Source organism: Meleagris gallopavo, chromosome 1 (assembly GCF_000146605.3).
Source record: "Meleagris gallopavo isolate NT-WF06-2002-E0010 breed Aviagen turkey brand Nicholas breeding stock chromosome 1, Turkey_5.1, whole genome shotgun sequence".
In the NCBI taxonomy this organism is placed as follows: Eukaryota; Metazoa; Chordata; class Aves; order Galliformes; family Phasianidae; genus Meleagris; species Meleagris gallopavo.
Genome location: NC_015011.2, coordinates 187,166,311 through 187,186,523, shown reverse-complemented (window position 1 = coordinate 187,186,523; position 20,213 = coordinate 187,166,311). Strand labels below are relative to the sequence as shown.

The 20,213-nt window shown below is 41.6% G+C and overlaps 1 protein-coding gene across 1 annotated transcript in view; it reads left to right on the top strand.

Moving 5' to 3' along the window:
* PRCP (prolylcarboxypeptidase) overlaps window positions 1-19,490 on the top strand; it is a 28,363-nt gene extending 8,873 nt beyond the window's left edge. The window contains exons 2-9 of the mRNA XM_003203536.4: window positions 7,580-7,720; window positions 9,000-9,101; window positions 10,549-10,730; window positions 11,466-11,623; window positions 12,360-12,532; window positions 12,850-13,014; window positions 13,626-13,813; window positions 17,321-19,490. Coding sequence (XP_003203584.1) covers window positions 7,580-7,720; window positions 9,000-9,101; window positions 10,549-10,730; window positions 11,466-11,623; window positions 12,360-12,532; window positions 12,850-13,014; window positions 13,626-13,813; window positions 17,321-17,525 — 1,314 coding nt within the window. The 3' untranslated portion in view covers window positions 17,526-19,490. The remainder of the gene's footprint in view (window positions 1-7,579; window positions 7,721-8,999; window positions 9,102-10,548; window positions 10,731-11,465; window positions 11,624-12,359; window positions 12,533-12,849; window positions 13,015-13,625; window positions 13,814-17,320) is intronic.
* Window positions 19,491-20,213: the final 723 nt, after the last annotated feature.

The following is a 20,213-nucleotide window of genomic DNA, read 5'->3' as shown; positions in this document are numbered from 1 at the left end:
TTCACACAAAGGGTGGTGACACACTGGAACAGGTTGCCCAAGGAGGCTGTGGATGCTCCATCCCTGGAGGCATTCAAGGCCAGGCTGGATGTGGCTCTGGGCAGCCTGGTCTGGTGGTTGGCAACCTGCACATAGCAGGAGGTTGGAACCGGATGATCGTTGTCATCCTTTTCAACCCAGGCCATTCTATAACTCTATGAATTAAAATCTAAGAGTCTCTATTTAGAAAGGAAAATAATGGCTTTGTCATGAGAAGAAAAACTTGTTCCAGCTTGATTCTAGGAGATAACTGCACCGATATCAAGACCCATTGTGTATCCGTGTGTGAGTGTGCCTCTCAGCCACTGAAGAACTTCTGGAACAGAAGTTGGGACAGCAGACCTGGATGTTCTCTTTTTAAAGTAAAGCAATTGGTAGAATGCCTTTTCACCTGCAGAGACCAGAAGGTGTTAATTCCCCAAATCTGAGCTGATCTCCTCGTCTTTCCATCTCCCAGTGTCTGGGACCCACATATCCAGTTGCTCTGCAGTGCTTCAATGTGTTGCAAGCTTTTCAGAGGAGCAATTGCTGTCTGATACTGTTGCTATTGCAGAAGTGCTCTATGACAAGCTTCAGTCTTCATGCTTTGTTTTCCAAAATGTTTCTTCCTCCCCTTGCTCATAGATGCTCAACAGAATTGGTAGTTATTAAAGAAATGATCCACAGTAGCAATTGTAAAGTCCCTAGCACTTGGTTGGTCTCAGATGGAGCTATTCAGAGCCTTTTAATTCAGCGAACGGCAGCAGCTCCGGTTTTTTTCAGTACTTTGTCTAATTAGAGGAGCTGGATGGATAACGGTAGTTTTCCTGCTTACGTGCACCTCAGTTGAATTTTTCCATGGATCCCCTGAGTAGTGTGGGATTTGCTGTAGACAAGAAAACAGCAGTGATTGAGCTGCAGCTGGGAGAGTAATAGCTGTTTCCTTATGGCTTTGAAAATACGGGAAATAAGACTGATGCAGCTTGAGTTGAACCTCTAAGAAAGTGGCAGGTTTTTAGCAGCTTTTTGGAGAGGGGTAGAGATCAACTGAGCAGAACTGGAACATAAGTTTTATACTGATTAATCTGTGACATCTCAAAAGGATATGTACATTTTATTTTTCCTCCTAATGTTAATGATGTAAGAGATTTGTAATTTGGTCTGGAAGGTGGATGGAAAAAGTTACAGGAGGTCTCTGTGTGTGATGGATCTGAGAGACCTTTCACAAGAGTGACTCTGCTGGCACTGTGCATTTCGGTGCATGTCAGCTTTATGTTTTGGGTGATAGAGCACAGACCTGTTCATCTGTACTCCTTACTCCATACCCTGTCCTGTTGAAGAATTTGGGCAGGATAATAATGCCTTGACTAGAAGCATCGATGATGCTTCTGATGAGTGGATTGCCTATTTGTTCTAAATTTGTGTAGCTGATGAACTCTCAGCAACACAAGTTCTCTGCTGCTTTGAGCTGAGAGCAGGGTTAAGGAGAGTGGGCAGGAAAGCTGATTGCAGTGGTTTTCATCAGCTGCCTTGCCCACACATTGCCTCCCTTCTGCTGCAGCTTCCCCATCCTGGAGTCTGGGACCAAAAATATGGTGAGGGTGTGAAACCTCTTGGGTTGTCCTGCCAGCTGGATAACATCCTGTGATTGCTGGAAGGTTCTGCAGCATTCAGTTGAAGCCTGAATGGTTTGTGAAGTTCTTTCAGGTCAGGAGGACCTGAGGTATCAGCTGTGGTAGGATGCTGCTAACAGTTTATGGAAGTAGGAATTGGTTTGTTTGTGATCTTGATAGTTGCTTTGATTCCTGAAATAAAAATAACTTTTCATCCATACCATGTTTGGAAACTGTTTATTTCTAACGAGGGCTGACCTGAGCAGCCTGGTGCTTTCCTACAGCATATCCTGTAGCTGTTTAAGTGTTTCTTGGTCTTTTTTCATCTAAGTGCTTTGTCCAAACTGTGTGTCACTGGGCAGGGGTAGAATTCCTGTCTGAGGCTTTCCTCATCACTGCTTTTTAATTACCACAGTGATAAATGAGTGCCAAAACCAGACTTCCTTAAGCAGTTTCAGCCTCCCTAGAGCAGATGACATGGTTCCTGCAGGGCAAAAAGACCTTCAGCAAATTACACAAAACATGATTGGAGTCAAAGGGCAGTGTGTGTTCACAAGGACAAAGTCACAATTGGGGAGATCCTTCCATTACAAGGATTTTGAACCTCCCAACTCAAATCTGGCCTCGCTGAGTAAAGGAAAATTGCTGTTTTTCTAAATAAAATAAGTTGGAATCTATAGACAAAAAGTTTGTGTATTACATCCATGTGCTTTATTACATGTAACAGGTAAAATTAGATCTAATGACAAAAACCTAAACTGCTATAAAACCTCTGAATTATAGGGAACATGAGAGATTGTAGTGACATCAAGATTGTCACTGAATTCCAATTTGATTTATTTGTAGGATTTTGAAGTTAGTGGGTCAGTGTAGCTTGATGCAAGAGAATGCAGTTTGCATCACTGTGCTCTTCCAGAGAGCATCAGTTGTTCGAGTATGTCAAGACTGGTGCTGATATTCGGTCTCAGGTGTCCCTTACACAAACAGCAGCCTAGTGAGCAAAGAATGCAGATTTCAATTGGTGAGTACTTTGTAGAACATCTCATTCTACACTTTTAAAATGGAAAAATTAAAGCAAAGCTAATCTTGTCTTTTTATTTTTCTTAAGTCTCTTGGGGCAACCTGAGATCATGAATCTCATGACTGAGATGAAACTCAAGGGTTGTATTACACAAACATGTACAATAAGAGGAAGTAAAGCAATAAGAATGGTGTTGAAGACAAATATGTTAATATTTTATTTAGTTTTTATATCTGTTGCCATGTCTCCTTAAAGAGGTAGATAGTGTATGTATTTCTAGTGGTACTCTATTGCAGTGGTTTTTAGAAGCTGGAATATTTAAATGCACATCACTGCACTTCCAACAAAACTTTGGGCCTCCTTAAATACAACTGTACAAACATGGCAGGGCAGTCTCTGTCTTCTTGAACTTCCAATTTAGATGGAGGAAGCAAAGAGGAAACAAAGCTAGTAGGGCCAGGAGTCCCCCAGCCTGCTGGGAGTAAAGCTTGGCGTAGCAACGCGATGGTGAAATCCCAGGGAGGCTGATGCCTGCTGTTCACACAGGAGGATATCCTCAGCCTATCCTGCATCTTCCTGTCCTCAGGAAATAATTCAGACAGGATGAGCACTCAAAACAACTCCATCACCACTTAATCCTTAATCCTCTGGCTTTTCACCAGTAAAACAACTGACTCAGCTTCAGGTGAGACATCTAAATTTGGAGAAATAATGCTATCACATAGAAAATTGAAATGAGGCATGTCAGGAAGGCTTTGCTTGAGCACTTGCCAGAGTTTCAAAAGTATAAAACCATCAGGTATAGATTTTCCACCTCTGGTGACATTAAATACATTTTGTTTGATACTACATACTATGTTGGATACGTAGCTACTCTATGAATTATGATCTCTTTCTGGAAAAGCCTCAGCCTTTTTAGAGCCACAAAGATGATTGGAGGGCTGGAGCACCTCTCTTATGATGGGAGGTTGGTGAAACTGAGGTTGTTAAGTCTAGAGAAGAGAAGGCTTCAGGGAGACCTTGTCATGGCCTTCTACTACTTGAAGGGAGCTTATAAGCAAAAGTTGGGGGAATGAGAGAATTGCAGAGATTGGAAGGGACCTCAGGAGATCAAATGCTACTCCCTTGCCAAAGCAGTTCCCTATAATGGGTCATACAGGTAGGCATCCAGATGGGTCTTGAATATCTCCAGAGAAGGAGACTCCACACCAGTCTGGGGGCTCTGTCACCTTTACTGTAAAGAAGTTTGCATGTATGTGTGAATCTTCCTATGTTCAAGTTCTAGGTCATTGCTCCTTGTCTTGTCACTACACACTACCAACAAGAACCTGGCCTCATCCATTTGCCTCCCACCTCCCTTTAGACATTAGTCAGATCTCCCCTGAGTCTTCTTTTCCCCAGGCTGAACAGACCCAGATTACTCAGCCTTCACTCATATGAGAGATGATCCAGGCCCTCTGATGGACTCCTCCTAGGAGACCCTTGTCTTTTTTTGAACTGGAGAGCCATGAACTGGACACACTATTCTAAATGTGGCCTCGCCAGGGCAGAGTAGAGAGGAAGGATGACCTCCCTCAATCTGCTGGCCACACTTCTACATGGTCTGACAGCAATAAGACAAGGGGGAATGGCTTTAAAATGAAAGAGGGGAGATTTATGTTATGTGTCAGGAAGAAATTTACTCAGGGGGCAGTGAGGCCCTGGCACAGGTTACCTGAGAAGCTGTGGGTGCTCCATCCCTGGAGGTGCTCAAGGTCAGGTTGGATGGGCTCTGGGCAGACTGAGCTGGTGGGGGCACCCAGCCCACAGCAGGGGGTTGGAACTGGATGTTGATTGTGTTCCCTTCCAACTCGAGTCACACTGATTTTGCTCTCCCCTCTCTGTAGTTATTAATGACCTTAAGGTGTTGCTGAGAAGGAAGTGGGTTTTAGCCCACGTGTCCTGTTTTGCTGTTACACTTCACTCAGTACCACAGGCTTTGAGTATATTAAGCAAACATCTGTGCAATAACTGATGAACATCTGTTGTGCCTTTTTTCTTCTTCCCTGGAGGAAATCTGCGTAGCAGGGTGTCTTGTTTTGGGAAGTCCATTTAAAATAAAACAACAAAAAAAAAAACTATTTAGAAGTCCTCTTTGAGTGGTCCACATAAGCACAGGACATGTGCACATCCAAGGTAAGGTCAGAGAACTGTGCCACATCCTTCAAGCAGATGGCAGAGAGGTGGAACAAGCCGGAGACGGCTCTTCATCCTGAGCAGATGAGATGTGCTGGAGGAAGTTTTTTGAGCTGAAAGATCAAAGCTGCTGGCTCAAGCCTTCTGGGACAGAATGGCCCACGTGCCTGTGAGCCTGCCTGTGTTTTTAATGAGCCTCAGTGAGTGCAGTTCTCAGCAGCTGTGGCCAGACTGTACTCAGGAGGCAGCTGGCTCCAGGTTGCAGCCATTTCACAGTGTGGTGTGTTTATACATATATCTTCCCCAAATGTTTTGCAAGTCTTTCAGGTCAAAGAAATTCTTCTTTTGGGAAGAAATAGGATGATTTCTTTTTTTTTTTAACTTAAACTAGATTACTGAAGACATTCCTGTGTGGAAATGAAATTCTCTTCTTGCTTTCTTTACCTCAGAGTTGTTGCTCTCCAAAGTATTCTCCTGCATACTGCAGGTGACAGAAGCTTGCCTTAAATTTATTTGTGACTTCTTGCTTCCAGTACTCCTCCTTTCTCTACTTGAATCCTTTTATCAGAATCTGGTTCTGTGTCAAAGATAGTGATGCAACAAAACAGCAAAGAGATCCATTAATCCAAAATTAAAAAGAAGGCTACAGTTGAAGGAGCCTCGTGATTTCTGGAGCAAGGACAATTGCACAGCTTTTTGCTGTCACAGAAATTAAAAGTAACCCTCATGTGGTAATATACCTTAACCACTGTTATTGTTAACCAGTTAGGGTATTGTACTGCGGGGAAAAAGAAAACAAAACAGCTGACTACACTTTTCCTTGTATGTTCTATTCTATCTGAGCTTGAATGGCTTACTCATTTTGCATAGGAGTGGAAAAGAAATTTTCTGGTTCAACTTTCTAATAAAATCTGACTTAGTTTAGGTGTTTAGCCTGTGTGTCACGTACTCTTTGCACAGAGTTTGACATGTTTGTATTTGAGGATACAGGATGGGGAAAGAAACTCACTGGCTGAATGAGAGCAGGCAGCCCTGAGCAATGCAGTGGTGTGCTGTGGCTACACAACAGCTCCATCTGCTGTTTTTTCTCGTGTGTTTCTGTCTGTTTTTTTTTTTTTTTCCACTAGGCTGCCTCCACTGAAGATTTTTATTCATAATCTTGCAGGTCAGGAGAACTGAATATGTTTTGTGTAGCATCATAGTTTGTACTCCGGCTTCAGGCAGAAAGGACGGAGAATCAAGCTTTAAGGCGAGACGTTCAGTTTGAGATGATCCCATAAAAGGCAGATAGTACATCAAGCCTATTTTTCTGATGTGGTTTTTAACTGTCTAGAATTGTAGAATGGTTTGGGTTGGAAGGGACCTTTAAGATCATGTAGTTCCAACCCCCTGCCATAGACAGGGACCCTCCATCTAGACAAGCATGCTCACAGCCCCATCCAGCCTGGCCATGAATGCTTCCAGGGAAGGAGCATCCACAACCTCACTGGGCAACCTGTTCCAGTGTCTCACCATCCTCACAATAAAGAATTTCTTCCTCACGTCTAGTTGTATTTGTAGTACTTGTATTTGGAGTTCATTAAACTTTGTTAATTTGTTAGATCAGCCTTATTTAATCTCTCTTTAATTGCTCCAGGGTCTTAGGATCAAAGATTTTTGCTTACTGATCTTGTTTGTCTGATCTACAAATCACTCTTGATTATGGCTGTGAACTTAAAGTGAACTTAAATTTAACAGTAACTGTGCAAACAAACAAAAAAAAAGCAGGTGAGTTGGTGTAAAATAAGCTCAGCATATGTTGTTAATACTGGAATTCAGTGAATAAACCTTAAGGGTGTGCATGATAACATTGCCATGTACTTATACACATAAGGAGGTTGAATTTGAGGGTGTTCTCCAAATGAGATGTGGTTCCGGGAGCATCTGAGGTTTGACAGTTGTCGATACAAAGGCAGATGGCTGAGCAGAGGTGCTCAAACCAGCAGATGTCAGACTGCTACCACAAGCAGCAATAGGAAAGGGAAGAAATGATGCGTTCTGCTGATGGAAGTCAAATTTGGGAAAGTAGAGATCATCTTCAGCTGATGACCAAAAGTGGTGTTGATTTGGGAATATATGCAAATTAGACAGCATAGCTCTCCTGTTTATTAAAAGCTTAGGTGGGTATCTTTCTTCCAGAATAAGATCCTGTCCGTGCAGGAACTAACTATAAAAGCAATTTTATGAATGTTTGGTGAAGGGGAATAGTGCATACAAAGCAATATGAGTGAAGGCTGAAAAACTGACCTGCTAACAGTTAACATATTCTAAGGTAAGTTATCAAAATTCAAGCAGAATTACAATAGAATATGTTGTTTTGCCAAAAGAGTGAGTGAAGGAAGTCTTAAATAACAAGGTAAATCAGGAATTTTTCTAAGACTTTATGCACTGTCAGGCAATGACCAATTTTCACTTAATAAAACTGAAATTAGACTTTACTGGTTAGGTATGATACTATTAAAAGAGCATGTGGCTTTTATATCTGAAGATAAGTTTCTCCTTGACTGCGTAGACCTTTAACTTTTGTTGGCTTCCTTGCAAGGCAGAAGAACGTTGATACATTAGGAATCTGAGAATATAAATGAGTGTCTTTTATCCTAGTGAAACTTTCTTTTCTTTATTTTTCTTCTGCAAAGTGACTGTCAGCACTTGTGCTGTGGATTCATGATCAATTTTCTCTTTCTGAAATTGTTGTTATCCACTGTTTTGACAGATTGATCACTTTGGGTTTGATGAAAATCTTACGTTCCAGCAGAGATATCTGATAGCAGATCAGCACTGGCAGAAAGACAATGGGCCAATACTGTTTTATACAGGCAATGAAGGAGACATCACGTGGTTCTGCAACAACACAGTATGTACAAATTAGATCCCTGATTTTTTTAAATTACAGTCCTTCTTTCCAGCAGTGACCTACTGGAAAAAAAAGAACAAGTAAGATGGCATCAGCATCATTTAAAGAGAACTTACAATTGTGGTTCTAAGAGTTTCAGGAGAAAAAGTAAGCTGAAAAAAATATAGGAAAGATTTTAGGGGATTTGAGGTCCTGTTTGAAGTCCACAGAAATCAAAGGGAAGCACTTGCCTTAACTTTCTTGGGTTGTGAAGAAAATTTGAGGAAATGCTCTGTGGTTCCTGAAGCTAAGGATGAAAGAGTGTGGACCAAACTGCATCAATCCCACTGCTTAGAATACTTCTGAGTAAAAGGAGGTGTTTTGCTTTATTTTATTTACATCTAAGAAAACTAAGAAAAATATCAAGTGAAATGAAGGTGCCTAGGAATTAAGAACAGATGCTTGTTCCCTTACAAAATCCTTGGAAGTTATTACTTCCCGACATGCAAATAATAGAATCACTAAAATTGGGAAAGTCCTCTGAGATCATCCAGTCCAAATGTCCACCTATCACCTGTGTTTCCCCACTAAGCCATATCCCTCAGTACAATGTCTGAACATTTCTTGCACACCTCCAGGGACAGTGATTCTACCACTTTCCTTTTACACAGAAGGGAGTGTAGGCATTTTTCTGCTACTTCACTATAAAATCCACTGGTGCAACAGGAGTTGGCATGTGCAGGCCTGAAGTAACCAAGGACTGCTATGCACTTTGTTCTGACAGCTGGTGATCTGTCTGTCCCTTTGCATAACCGGTGGATAGTAAAATGTTGCTGTCACCAAGTAATAACAACTTGTGATTACTTATCACTTGCCAATAAGTGTGTTTCAATTATCTATATTACTGCTCATTGCCAAGGAATTCTTTTTCTGTACTGTAGTCCTAATTCAAACACACGTGCTGTTTTGCTTTTTGGTTTCTTGGGAATTAGTGTCGTGCTGTGTAGGAGCTGTGGCAGGATTGCCTGAGCACGCTTACAAAACAAAGATGCTGCAAAACATTAAGCAGTGTGCATTTATATTTATCTGGGCAGTTGTCTACCTTCTGTATTTTGCTACTTCAGTGTTACTTTAAAACCAAATTGCAGTCTGTCTTTCTGGTTGTATTTTGATAGTGATATCTTCCTCATCAAAAAGCAAATTCAAGGTGCAATAGACTGGAAGTAGAGACTTTTAAGCAAGGTGTCACTTTAAGCAAGTCAATCACTTTCAATGTCTTTTTTTTTTCTTCTCCAACCAGGGTTTTATGTGGGATGTGGCTGAAGAACTTAATGCCATGTTAGTATTTGCTGAACATAGATATTATGGAGAATCCTTGCCCTTTGGAAATGAATCTTTCAGTGTAAGTGTTGTCTTTGCTTTCTCTTTGGATGTGTTCTATAAAAACAAAAATCTGCTTACTGTAATTCTTGTTGGTGCAGCAACTTCTTGCCTGAGTAAGATATGCTAGAAATAAACAACTATCCTTTTTTTGTAACTACTGATTACACATTTTAATAAAATCTAAGATTTTATAGCACCTCAAAGGACACCTGCAAAAACTTAGCTTGTCAGTCACAATTTTATAACTCAATGTGCATAGAATCGTAGAATCATAGAATGTTTGAGGCCACTCAGAAGTTTTACATGGGTTGTTCAGAATGTAATGCCTCTTATTTGTTTCTATAGAATCATAGAATCGCTCAATTTGGAAAAGACCTTAAAGATCATGGAGTCCTACCACAACCTAACCGTACTACCCTAACTCTAACAACCCTCTGCTAAATCATGTCCCTGAGCACCACATCCAAATGGTTTTTAAACTCATCCAGGTATGGTGACTCAACCACCTCCCTGGGCAGCCTATTCCAGTGCTTCACAACCCTTTCTGTAAAGAAGTTTTTCCTGATATCCAACCTAAACTTACTCTGGCACAACTTGAGGCCATTTCCCCTTGTCTGTCACCAGTGAGAAGAGACCAACCCTGCTCTCGTTGTAAGCAATTTTCAGATATTAGAAGAGAGCAATAAGGTCTTCCCTCAGCCTCCTTTTCCCCAGACTAAACAGTCCCAATTCCTTCAATCTCTCCTTGTAGAGCATATTCTCTAAGCCCTTCAAAAGCCTTGTTGCCCTTCTTTGGACCTGCTCCAGCACCTCAATGTCCTTTCTGTACTGAGGTGCCCAAAACTGAACACAGTACTTGAGGTGAGGCCTCACCAATGCCAATACAGGGGCAAGATGACTTTCCTAGTCTTGCTCACCACACCTTTCCTGATACAAGCCAGGATGCCATTGCCCTTCTTGGCCACCTGGGCACACTGCTGGCACATGTTCAGCCGACTGTCCATCAGAACTCCAAGGTCCCTTTCCATCAGGCAGCTTTCCAGCCCCTCCTCCCCAAGTCTGTAGGTTGCCTGGGGTGGTTGTGACCAAAATGCAGGACTCGGCACTTGGCCCTATTGAAACAGTTAACCTTGGTTCATCAATCCAGTCTATCCAGATTCCTCTGTAGTGCCCTTCTCCCCTCTGGCAGGTCAACGCTCCATCCCAACTTGGTGTTGTCTGCAAACTTACTGAGGGTGCACTCAATCCCCTCGTCAAGATCATAAATAAAGATGTTAAATAGAAGCAGCCCCAGCACTGAGCCCTGGGGACCACTTGTGACCGGCTGCCAACTGGATTTAACTCCACTGACCATGACTCTTTGGGCCCGACCATCCAGCCAGTGTTTCACCCAGAGAAGTAGTCTGGGGAAAAGAGACTGCTGCCAGATATTGCTGTATAAAATGCTCCTGTGTTCTTTGTCTCAGGATTCCAAGCATCTGAATTACCTGACCTCAGAACAAGCTCTGGCAGACTTTGCAGTACTAATTGAGTATTTAAAGGAGACCATTGCAGGAGCCCGTCACAGTCCTGTCATAGCCATTGGAGGCTCGTATGGGGGAATGCTGGCAGCCTGGTTTCGGATGAAATACCCCCACGTGGTAGTTGGGTGAGTTTACTACTCTGCTCTGTTTGAGCAGGACATTTGTTACCTCTATGCTATAACTGTTGCAGTACTGGGAGAATTACTGTAATTCAAGCTGGCTTCACTGTTGGGAGGACAAACTAAATCACTTAGAATTTAGGAAAAGGTATTGTCTGCCTCAAAAATTATTGTAGGTCAGTGGGTACTGGATAACCTACACTTTCAGGGATTTCTTATTGGGGATTTTTTTTTATTTTTTTTTTTTACTTAAAAAAGAAATAACTTGGAACATTGACTTTATACCTCCTGGTGGCTTGAGTCAGGTTTTCGATCTCTTCAGTGCCTTGTTTCCTCTGTAAGGATACAAGAATAGTAATTCTGTTCCTGTTGCCTGCTAGGGAGTAATTCTGAGCAAAGGCTGTCTTCAGTTGAGTTTGCAAATGCTTAATGAGAGAATTAGTTGCTAGATGACACTTAGCTTACTTCACTATTTGTCAGAATTTCCACTTGATATATTTACTGATGTCTTTGCACTAGCTTCCAAGACTTGTACTTTTCAATAGCCTTTGCTATAGATATAGAGGAATTTTGCAGCAGTATGGGTTAGTTCATCTAGGGGTGAGTGTCTGAGTTGAATTATAAATGCTGCTTAAATAGTGGTTGTGGCAGAAGTATTGCCCAGAGGGCAGGTAATCACATGGCAGGGATTCAGGATACATGCATTTCTCCAAGCAGTCTTGGTTTTGTATTCATTTGCAGAGCACTGGCAGCCTCTGCCCCAATCTGGCAGTTTGGTGATTTGGTTCCTTGTGGTGCTTACTTTACCATAGTGACTAATGATTTCAAGAAGAGTGGAACTGGCTGCTCAGAAAGCATCCGGAATTCCTGGAATGCCATTAACCACCTTTCCTCAACAGGTAAGACTTTACCACTAGCCTTCAAATGGCTGTTATGTTTAGGATTATGTTATGACTTAATATTAGTGTATTTGCATCGTGCCTTTAACCTGGAGATGTACAGGTGCTGGTAGTCAGTTTTTTCTTTTTTAAGCTATATTCTTGGATGTGTTCAGCATTGTTTTTGTAAATGTTTGTTTTGTTGAAGCATGTGCTTTATTCACACATGACAGGATTTGGAATCCAGAGCCAAACATCCAAGATCGGATGAGCTGACAGTCTTTTCTCTTAAAAATGAATAAATTAAAACCTGGTAGGATGAATTAGCCAATTCACATCAGGAAAGCTGAACTGGAGAAATTCTAGACCAGATAGAATAAAGAAAGCAAAGACAAGAAGAATTGAGATCCATTTCATACATTGTATTTTGAGCTTGCTGGATTGAAGTTTTTCATTTGTTGGTAGATAATTGCTTCCTATCAAAAAAAAAAAAACCAAATAACCTGTCAATCTCTGCTTCTTAGGCAATGCTGCCTGAACTGTGGCAGATCCATAAGCTGTAGTATTGAGGTTGCATTTTCCATTGATTTAGCAATTTTGAATAAGTCTTCATCTGCTCTTCTATCCCACATGCTTGTATGTGGGATAATTTCACCAGGTCAGCTACACTAAGTGAAATATTTAGTAGCAGCACAACTGACCTATGTGATAACGACACAAACATTTTAACTGTAATTTTTTTCTTTTTCTATTAAAGATGCAGGTTTACAGTGGCTTTCCAGGACATTTCATTTGTGCAGCCCATTGAAAAATCTTCAGGACGCTCTTATGTTGAAAAGTTGGCTGAGTGAAACATGGATAGACTTGGCTATGGTGGACTATCCCTATAAAGCTGACTTCTTAGAGCCTCTACCAGCTTGGCCTATACAGGTAATTGAGAACTGATCCCTTGGAGGAGTGATTAAAGCCTGGGCTTTTGAAGTCTTTTCCACTTGGTTCCACTCTCCTTCTCTCTTGGTTTGACTGACTGCCACAGGTTGCATCAAGAGCCAAGAATTTTTTTAATCAGGAATTGTAAAGTTTCAGGTTCTTTGTAATAGCATAGACTGCACAAACATTTCAGGGTATATAATAACATAAAAATATTCTAATAGTATTTTGAATGTACTTTGAAAAGAAAATGATATCTCATCAGATATTGCGTATTTCTTGCAGATTTAGACTCCTATCTCTTCTCTTCATTGCAGGAAGTTTGCAAGTTCTTAAAGGACCCCAGTCTCTCTGACAAATTGTTGCTGCAGAATGTTTTCCAGGCAATAAACATCTATTACAATTATACAGGAGAAGCCTCCTGCTTTGACATGTCTGAGACTGCAACAAAGAATCTGGGCCAGTTGGGTTGGTACTATCAGGTGTGTGTTCTGTCCTCTTAAAATTGCAACTTGGTAAGTTTTTGGGGTGCTAGAGGAGATGGGAATTCATGTTACTGTTAAGATATTGGACCAGATATAAATTGAGGAGGTTGTGTAAGCACCAGTAAAGACCCTGCTTGTTTGTACATTGCTTTAAAAGAACCTCATTCTTCAAAAACGGGGAAAATAAAAGGGATTACAGCAATGTTTCACAGACAGTGTCATCAATGTTTGGCAATGTCATTCATATTTGGAGAACATCTAAAAACAAAAAGCCCAAGCTATATCACTTTTTCTGTCTGGCTTAGAACTTGAACACTTTCCTATGCACATTTTTTATCACAAACCCTATAAACTTCTAAAGACAGGTAAACAGGAATGGACTTGGAGTTAGATTAAGTGTCACATTGGGGAGTTACATTGGCTTCCAGGCTATAACTTCTTCCTAAGGTCAGGAAATGTTTTTGCATGAAAGATGAAGCTTTTACTTGACACGTGTATTGTGAGAGCTTGATGGTAATCTGTAAATTCTGTGTGAGCCTCTTTATTTATATACTGCACAAATAGCTCCTGGGCAGTCTCTCATTAACATCTTGTTGCTCTGCTCTCAGGTCTGCACTGAGATGGTGATGCCCATGTGCACAGATGGTGTCCATGACATGTTTGAGCCTCAGAAATGGGACTTTGAGGCACTTTCAGATGAATGTTTCAAGCTGTGGGGAGTGAGACCTCGTCCCTCTTGGATTCTTTCTATGTATGGAGGGAAAAACATCAGTTCACACAGCAACATCATCTTCAGGTGAGCCTTGTTTGGGTTGTCTTCTATCAGTTTAGTCTGGTAGTGATCTGTCTGCAGTATTCCAGCTGAATAAATTGGATTCTGTCAAATGTAGATTTCTTCCCCTCTGGATTCCTTCTTATCTCGTGGCCAAAGTCCAGGTTTCTCATGCTGGTAAATCTGTTTAGCTTTTAAGAAGCCAGAGTACTGTCTCTTCCACATAAAAGGAAAGTCTAAACAAGTTATAGCTGTAACACAGGATCTTGATCACTAGAATTGTTACTCTTGGTGGTAGGCTTGTGGACTGCTAGTGTGACATTCCTCTTTAATTTTGATTTCCAAAAAAAAAAGCATATTAGGGAGCTTTCACTTCTAGTTGCTGCTGTCTTTTAATGGTACATAAGCAAGTTTCAACAAAATCTTGCAAGGTCTGAAAGCAAAAAGCTGTTCCTGTTGTGGTAAGGCATACAAGTAACATAACAGAAGTGTCTAACACAACTTAGTACATGAAGAAAATGTAAAAAATGTTTCAGTATAGTACAAATTGTGCATGCTTCTTGCTATTCAGTCTTTTCTTATTCCTAAGGTTAAACCCTGCTCAGCTTTCAATAAAGGGAAGGTTCCTCTAACTGTACTTCTGCTGTGAAGGGATTCTAGTTGTGGACAGCTTAACACTTGGCTGTTCATTAGGGTCTTAGGTGGTAGAGAGACATTTAATAAACCCAGCTGAAACCTGTGCCCTCAGGAGCTGTGATTCTGTACTCACTGCCAACAGCAGGCATCTCGTGGTTAACATTTTGTAAATCTTTTCAGGGAAAAAAGAAAACCCAACGCTTAAAAGTTGGAATTAATGTCTTGGACTTGGTAAACAGTTGTCTATTTTAAAGTAAAAGTTGTCTTAAACTGGGAGTTCAGCTGTTAAATTCAGTCTGTTTGGCTCCAAAAGCCTGTTGATTTCCTTTCATTTGTCTCTTGCTGTTTCTGTCCCAGCAGGATACGTGCTCCAGAGTGAGAAATTTCACCCTTTTTGGAAAACTTTTACTTTAAATTAAAAAAAAAAAAGTTGCTCTAACTTAATTCTTGTTATGTTGCTGATTTCCAGTGTTTCACTCTACAAGATCTGTAGAGTAGAAACTGGCTTTGTAAATGATAAATGAGCAAACAAATCTAAACAAGTGTTTCAGAATTTATGCCTACTGAAGGAGATTGAAATGAGAAAAGCTTGAAAGCAACCAAACGAGTGAAGTAGTGCTGTGCACACAAAGCTTTGTGTGTCAAGCTGGGTTGCCTCTCTGCAAACAAACACGTTGTCAACACTGTACATTTTATATAAGAGCTCTTTATTCTCAAGCACTGGAGCACTTTACAGAAAATATCCCTGTGTCTGCTGGGGGATGTGGCTCCCTGTGGGTTTAGAAGCACTGCATTAGTGTTGAGGAACTACAACAGTTTTGCCCAGGAAGGGAAGAATGCTGCATCTGAACAGAACCACCACGGGGTGGATTCACCCAGCCATGCTGGGATTTGGCTGGTGTACTCCCCCTATAAGCAGCACATCACTCTGCAGATCCACGTTATATTGTAGCACTCAGGCACCTTCTAAGAATTACCTAATTAAGCTGGGTGGATCATATCTGGGTGTTTCAGCTTCTGAGCTGAGGTACCCATCTGTCCAGGTCTGTATGGGAAGGGGAGGCTGACAGTGAAGGTTCTATCTTGAGAAATACTGGAGCTATCTGCAGAAGAAGGCATCACTGGAAGGGGAAAAAAAAAAAGGAATAAAAGAATTAAAGGCAAAACAATGCCAGGCTGAAGAGGAAGGTGAGAAGTTCAGAAAACAGACAGGGCAACTGTGAGGATGTACATATTAGAAAAGCATGCACAAACAGTTATTCTGAGATTATGCAAAAGTCGCTCTTGTTCTGGGTATAGCTCAAGGACTGAAGAGGCTCTGAAGATGTGGTAGGGAAGGAAACTTCTTGTGAGATAGGCAGGACCCTATTTATGCTGTCAGGGAAGTATGGTGAATTAAAATCAGGACTAGTGCTGATACTGTACATTGAGATTGCTTGCTTTGAAGCCCTACTTGCCTGACCACTGCAGGAAGGGAATTGCTGACTTTTTTTTTACTTCTGCTTGCACCTGCAAACTTCTGTTCTGTGAGCTGGGCAATGATTATTCATGTGCATGCTTAGCTTTAGCATAGAAATAATCCATTTCTGTTGGTACTCAGTTACCTTCTTCTGTAAGACTGTGAGCCTTGGGATGACTTAATGGTGAGCCCTCTGTCTCCTCTCTCCTGGGGAGCTCTCACTTCTCAAACTGCGTCAGTGCTTCTGCTGCTGTCGTTTGGCAGGAGCTGCAGAGGATGCAGCCAGCAGCTCCCAGAAAAGCCAGGGATTGTTATTTCCTTGTGGCATGCTTAGTTTCCATGTGACTGGAAGCAAAAGATCCAAGTCCATGTACATCTTGAGTCTCTCAGCAACTCATCCCCCTGTTGCCAAGGTGCTCTGCTGATTCAGATGACCTTTTAAATCAAATGCTTTTTGCTTATTGGGCAGCTTTGTGTGCTTTTTCTCTTCCAGGTGTAAAACATTTCTTTCACTTGCAATCATATTTAAAAACACTGAAAATCAAGAGCTGTGGAGATTGAAGATATTTCTTTTTCTTTTTTTCCTCTCCAGTGGAGAAACAAATGAAATCATAGATTCCATCACACTTTTTTTTACTGTTATTTCTACACTTTTTCACCTGTTATTGTCTGTGATTTCTGGTGTTGCCATGTGTTTTTTTCTTTTTCTAGCATGCATCTCTGTCCCAACGTGTTCTCATTTCTTAGATATTTCTAGAAACTTTCACTGAAATACAGAAGCCAACTTCTAATGTTTCTTCTTGTGGGCGGATCCAGTGTGTTAACTGAGGAACCAATCTAAAGTCACATAGTTTCATAAGCATATAGAAATTGCTTTCTTTATGCATTGAAATGGACCACTTATGGGAAGAACAATGCAGTAAAGGAAAATAACCCAGTAATCCCTACAACCTCTGAAATCCAAAGCTAGGAATAAAAGATGCAAAACTTACTTCATTTCCACCATTGGCTTGATCTATATGGGCCATTATTTGGAATCAGATTTGCAGCACAAGGAAATGCTTTCATTGACTTGGAGAGGAGGAGGAAATTATATTAAATTCTTCCTGTCACAGAGGAAGAGCTGTTGGAGGCAGGTTCAGGGGGACATGAACCTTTCATGGCAAAGCCTCTGAGATGAATCTGCTGCCATCTCTGTGGCACTACATGTTATTGTAGGAACCAGCAAATAGTTTATGATGACCCTCTAGCCTCGTCTAAGCTACTGATAGCTGTATAACTGTTGAGAAGGCACCTCTGTTGTGAGGTGGGCATGGAGGCAGGCATGAAGTCTGTTTCTGTCATACATCTGCCGACTGGTTGAAAGTCCATGTGGATACGTTGATATGAAGTGCAGCCTCGCTGCGGTGCCCTAATGAAGCATTAATTCCTTACAGCAATGGCGGCCTGGATCCATGGTCTGCAGGTGGAGTGACCCAGAACATCACAGACTCCCTCGTGGCAATTGTAATCCCAGATGGAGCTCATCACCTGGACCTACGTAGCCGCAACCCTTGTGATCCCAAATCTGTGCAAGAGGCTCGGGCTTTGGAAGTCCACTACATGAAGCAGTGGATTGCAAAGGCCAAGCACCAGCACTGAAGTGGTACTGTAACAACTGTGGCCGTTATACCTCTGCTGGCTTTGCTGGGATCAGGGCCAGGCCTCGTTGTGCATGCTCTCAGTGTTCCCCTCCTGCTTCCTTATCTGTGTTGCAGCGCTCACTGTTGCTTATGCCCAGGAGAGAAGTAGGCAGCACACAGATAACCTTCAGTCAAAGTGAGTGGATTGAGCTGCCTGCTCTGTGTTGCTTTCTCCTTTGGCTTTTCTCCAATGCTGTACCTTAGGGTAGAGTTTCTGTTTTAGGCTTGATGCCTTCCTTGCTGTGCTGGATGACTGTCCTTACTGCTGGTATATACAATGGATTAAAGAGCAGTGCTGTTCACGTTGATGCCAAACTCCCCCTGTGTTCAGTGGGATTGAATTTTGGACATCTCAGCCCTCAGCTGGTGTAAATTGTCATGATAAGGGCACAGAGAATGAGGGAACAGAAATTACATCTTACTGCAACTGGAGAGGGAGGGAAGGCATGGGCAGAAACAGGCTGTGAAGTTTGTAAGGAAACTAAACAGCCCCTACCCTTTGGAACTGATGCTGGGAAAGAAATAAATCCTTATTTTTAAAACTAGTTTTCTGGAAATTTATTAACATAGCTGCCTAAAATGGCTTTTCCATTCTGTTCTACACTGAATGGTCAGGGCTGGACCCAGACTCTTGCTCATAACTGGCTGAGAATGCAGTCTGCACCAGTGTTTTTATTTCTTCCTTTGCTATCTGTCCTATTCCTGAAATGCCACTGTGATGATGGTTGCCAAAGAAAACTCTGGGTGTGTTTTGTGTGTGTGTATATGTGTGTATCTCCCACACACACTTAGCTTTTTTCAAATCAGGATGCTTTCAAAGCCATTCTCTTGAAGAGCAAGTGTGACACTTGTGCTGGGTAGATCTTACGAAGTGACAAATAATTGGGGCTGTGCCTTGTGTGGGTTCCTCCCTCCCCCCCATTCTGTGTATTGTTCAAATTCTGCATGATCTGTTTGCTGATGGCTCCTCAATAAAAGCCTTTAAAAAAAAAAAAATTGTTTGCGGGACGAACTATTCAAAACACAGAATGCAGCTATCCTCTTGGAGCAGGCTAAAGCATGGTGCTGAGCTCAACAAGCCAGGTGCACTGGGCTTTCTGTAAGGCTTCCAAACCAGACAAACTGCCCTGATTCATGAGACAGCATATTTGACATTAATAAATGGCTGGGGCAGTCCCCTCATTTTCCAGCTTTGGCTTCATTCACACTGAAGCCCTTCTTCAGAAAGGCTTCTTTGCAGTTTAAAAGACAACTGCATTTCAGGAAGACTCGGGCAAGGCTTGTTGTCCTCAGGCTCTTAAAATTCCAACTCTGTTGAAAAGTTTTCTCAGCTTGGCTGATATGTCTGATAGTTCAGGATTTTCCTAAGACACCAAGTGGTCTTTTCTGTTAGCAGTCTCCTCCTGCCCTCAGGGAACAAAGTGAACCCAATGTAGAAATTTAATCTTTTAATACATACCTGTGCATCTTTCCATTAGAGTCCCTGACATTTTCTCACCTTACTCTAATGTATTAAATCTCAGCATAAACACTCTTTGAATCTGAATGTTTCATGCTCTGTTTTGAGCAAAGAACTTAGAGGATGTAGAATTACATTAACTATTTTGAAGAAATCATATTTAAAACAAAAAATCATTCAGTTTTATTCAGTCTTTTTTTTAATCTTGTTATTTGCCAGGCTTCAGCAGTGAGATTCTGTGACTCCAGTGCACTTTGGAGCTTTGACCAGCTTATGAATTAGGTGACTTTCTTTCTGTTATCAGTTGTTCTTTCTTTTTTTCTCCTTCAGGTAGCTGAAACCTTGAATATGAGTATCTTAAGCATTCAGACCTTGTCTTAAATTTTATGTACGCATTAATTTATGCTGGTGAGGAACTGCCTGTGTAACTACCTCATCTAAATGTTAGTTCTTCTGATTGCTCATGTAAGTGAGAACAAAATGGGCCTTGGGGAATGGCTGACTTCTTTTTCCAGGCATATAATGATGGGCCATACTTCATCTCAAGCTTTTTGGTATACTTCATCTCAAGCCCTTGGTGTGTGTCATGAATGTTCTGAATTTAAAATGTATGTTTGCTACTAACTGAGGAAAACATTCGAAGGAAAAGAAGGAATGAATGATGTATCCAGCACATGAATCCTTCTGGTGCAACTGCAGTTTGTATCAAAAACACATTAAAAATATCCAGTGTGAGTTTCTGGAAGCGAGTTTTATTTTGTAAGGACAAATTTGTGCTTGACTGGGATGGAGTGGAAGGAAAGCTGGTGAAAGTGATAATCAAACACACAACTCGGGATTGGGAATCAGGATGCTCCAGATGTCGGGAGCATCTCTGCACTCGTTTGGTTGTGTTTGCATTTTGGTGTTTTTGCTGCCTGGTGAGGAGCAGATCTGTCCACTGGTTGTTCCCTCTAGGTGACCATTTGGAATACAGTCCTGCTAGTTGTACTGAGGATAAACCATTGTGGTTTCGGAAGTTTGTTTCAATCCCAAGTATTTCTTATGTAGCAGAGATGAAAATGGTTTCAACTGGCAGCAGCACGCAGTGCTCTGGGCAGGTGACAGAGCTGATGGGGGCTGACTGTGTTATGCAGGGCTATCAGGGAGGGCTGAGGCTGCAGCATTTTGGGAAGGCACTAAATGCCT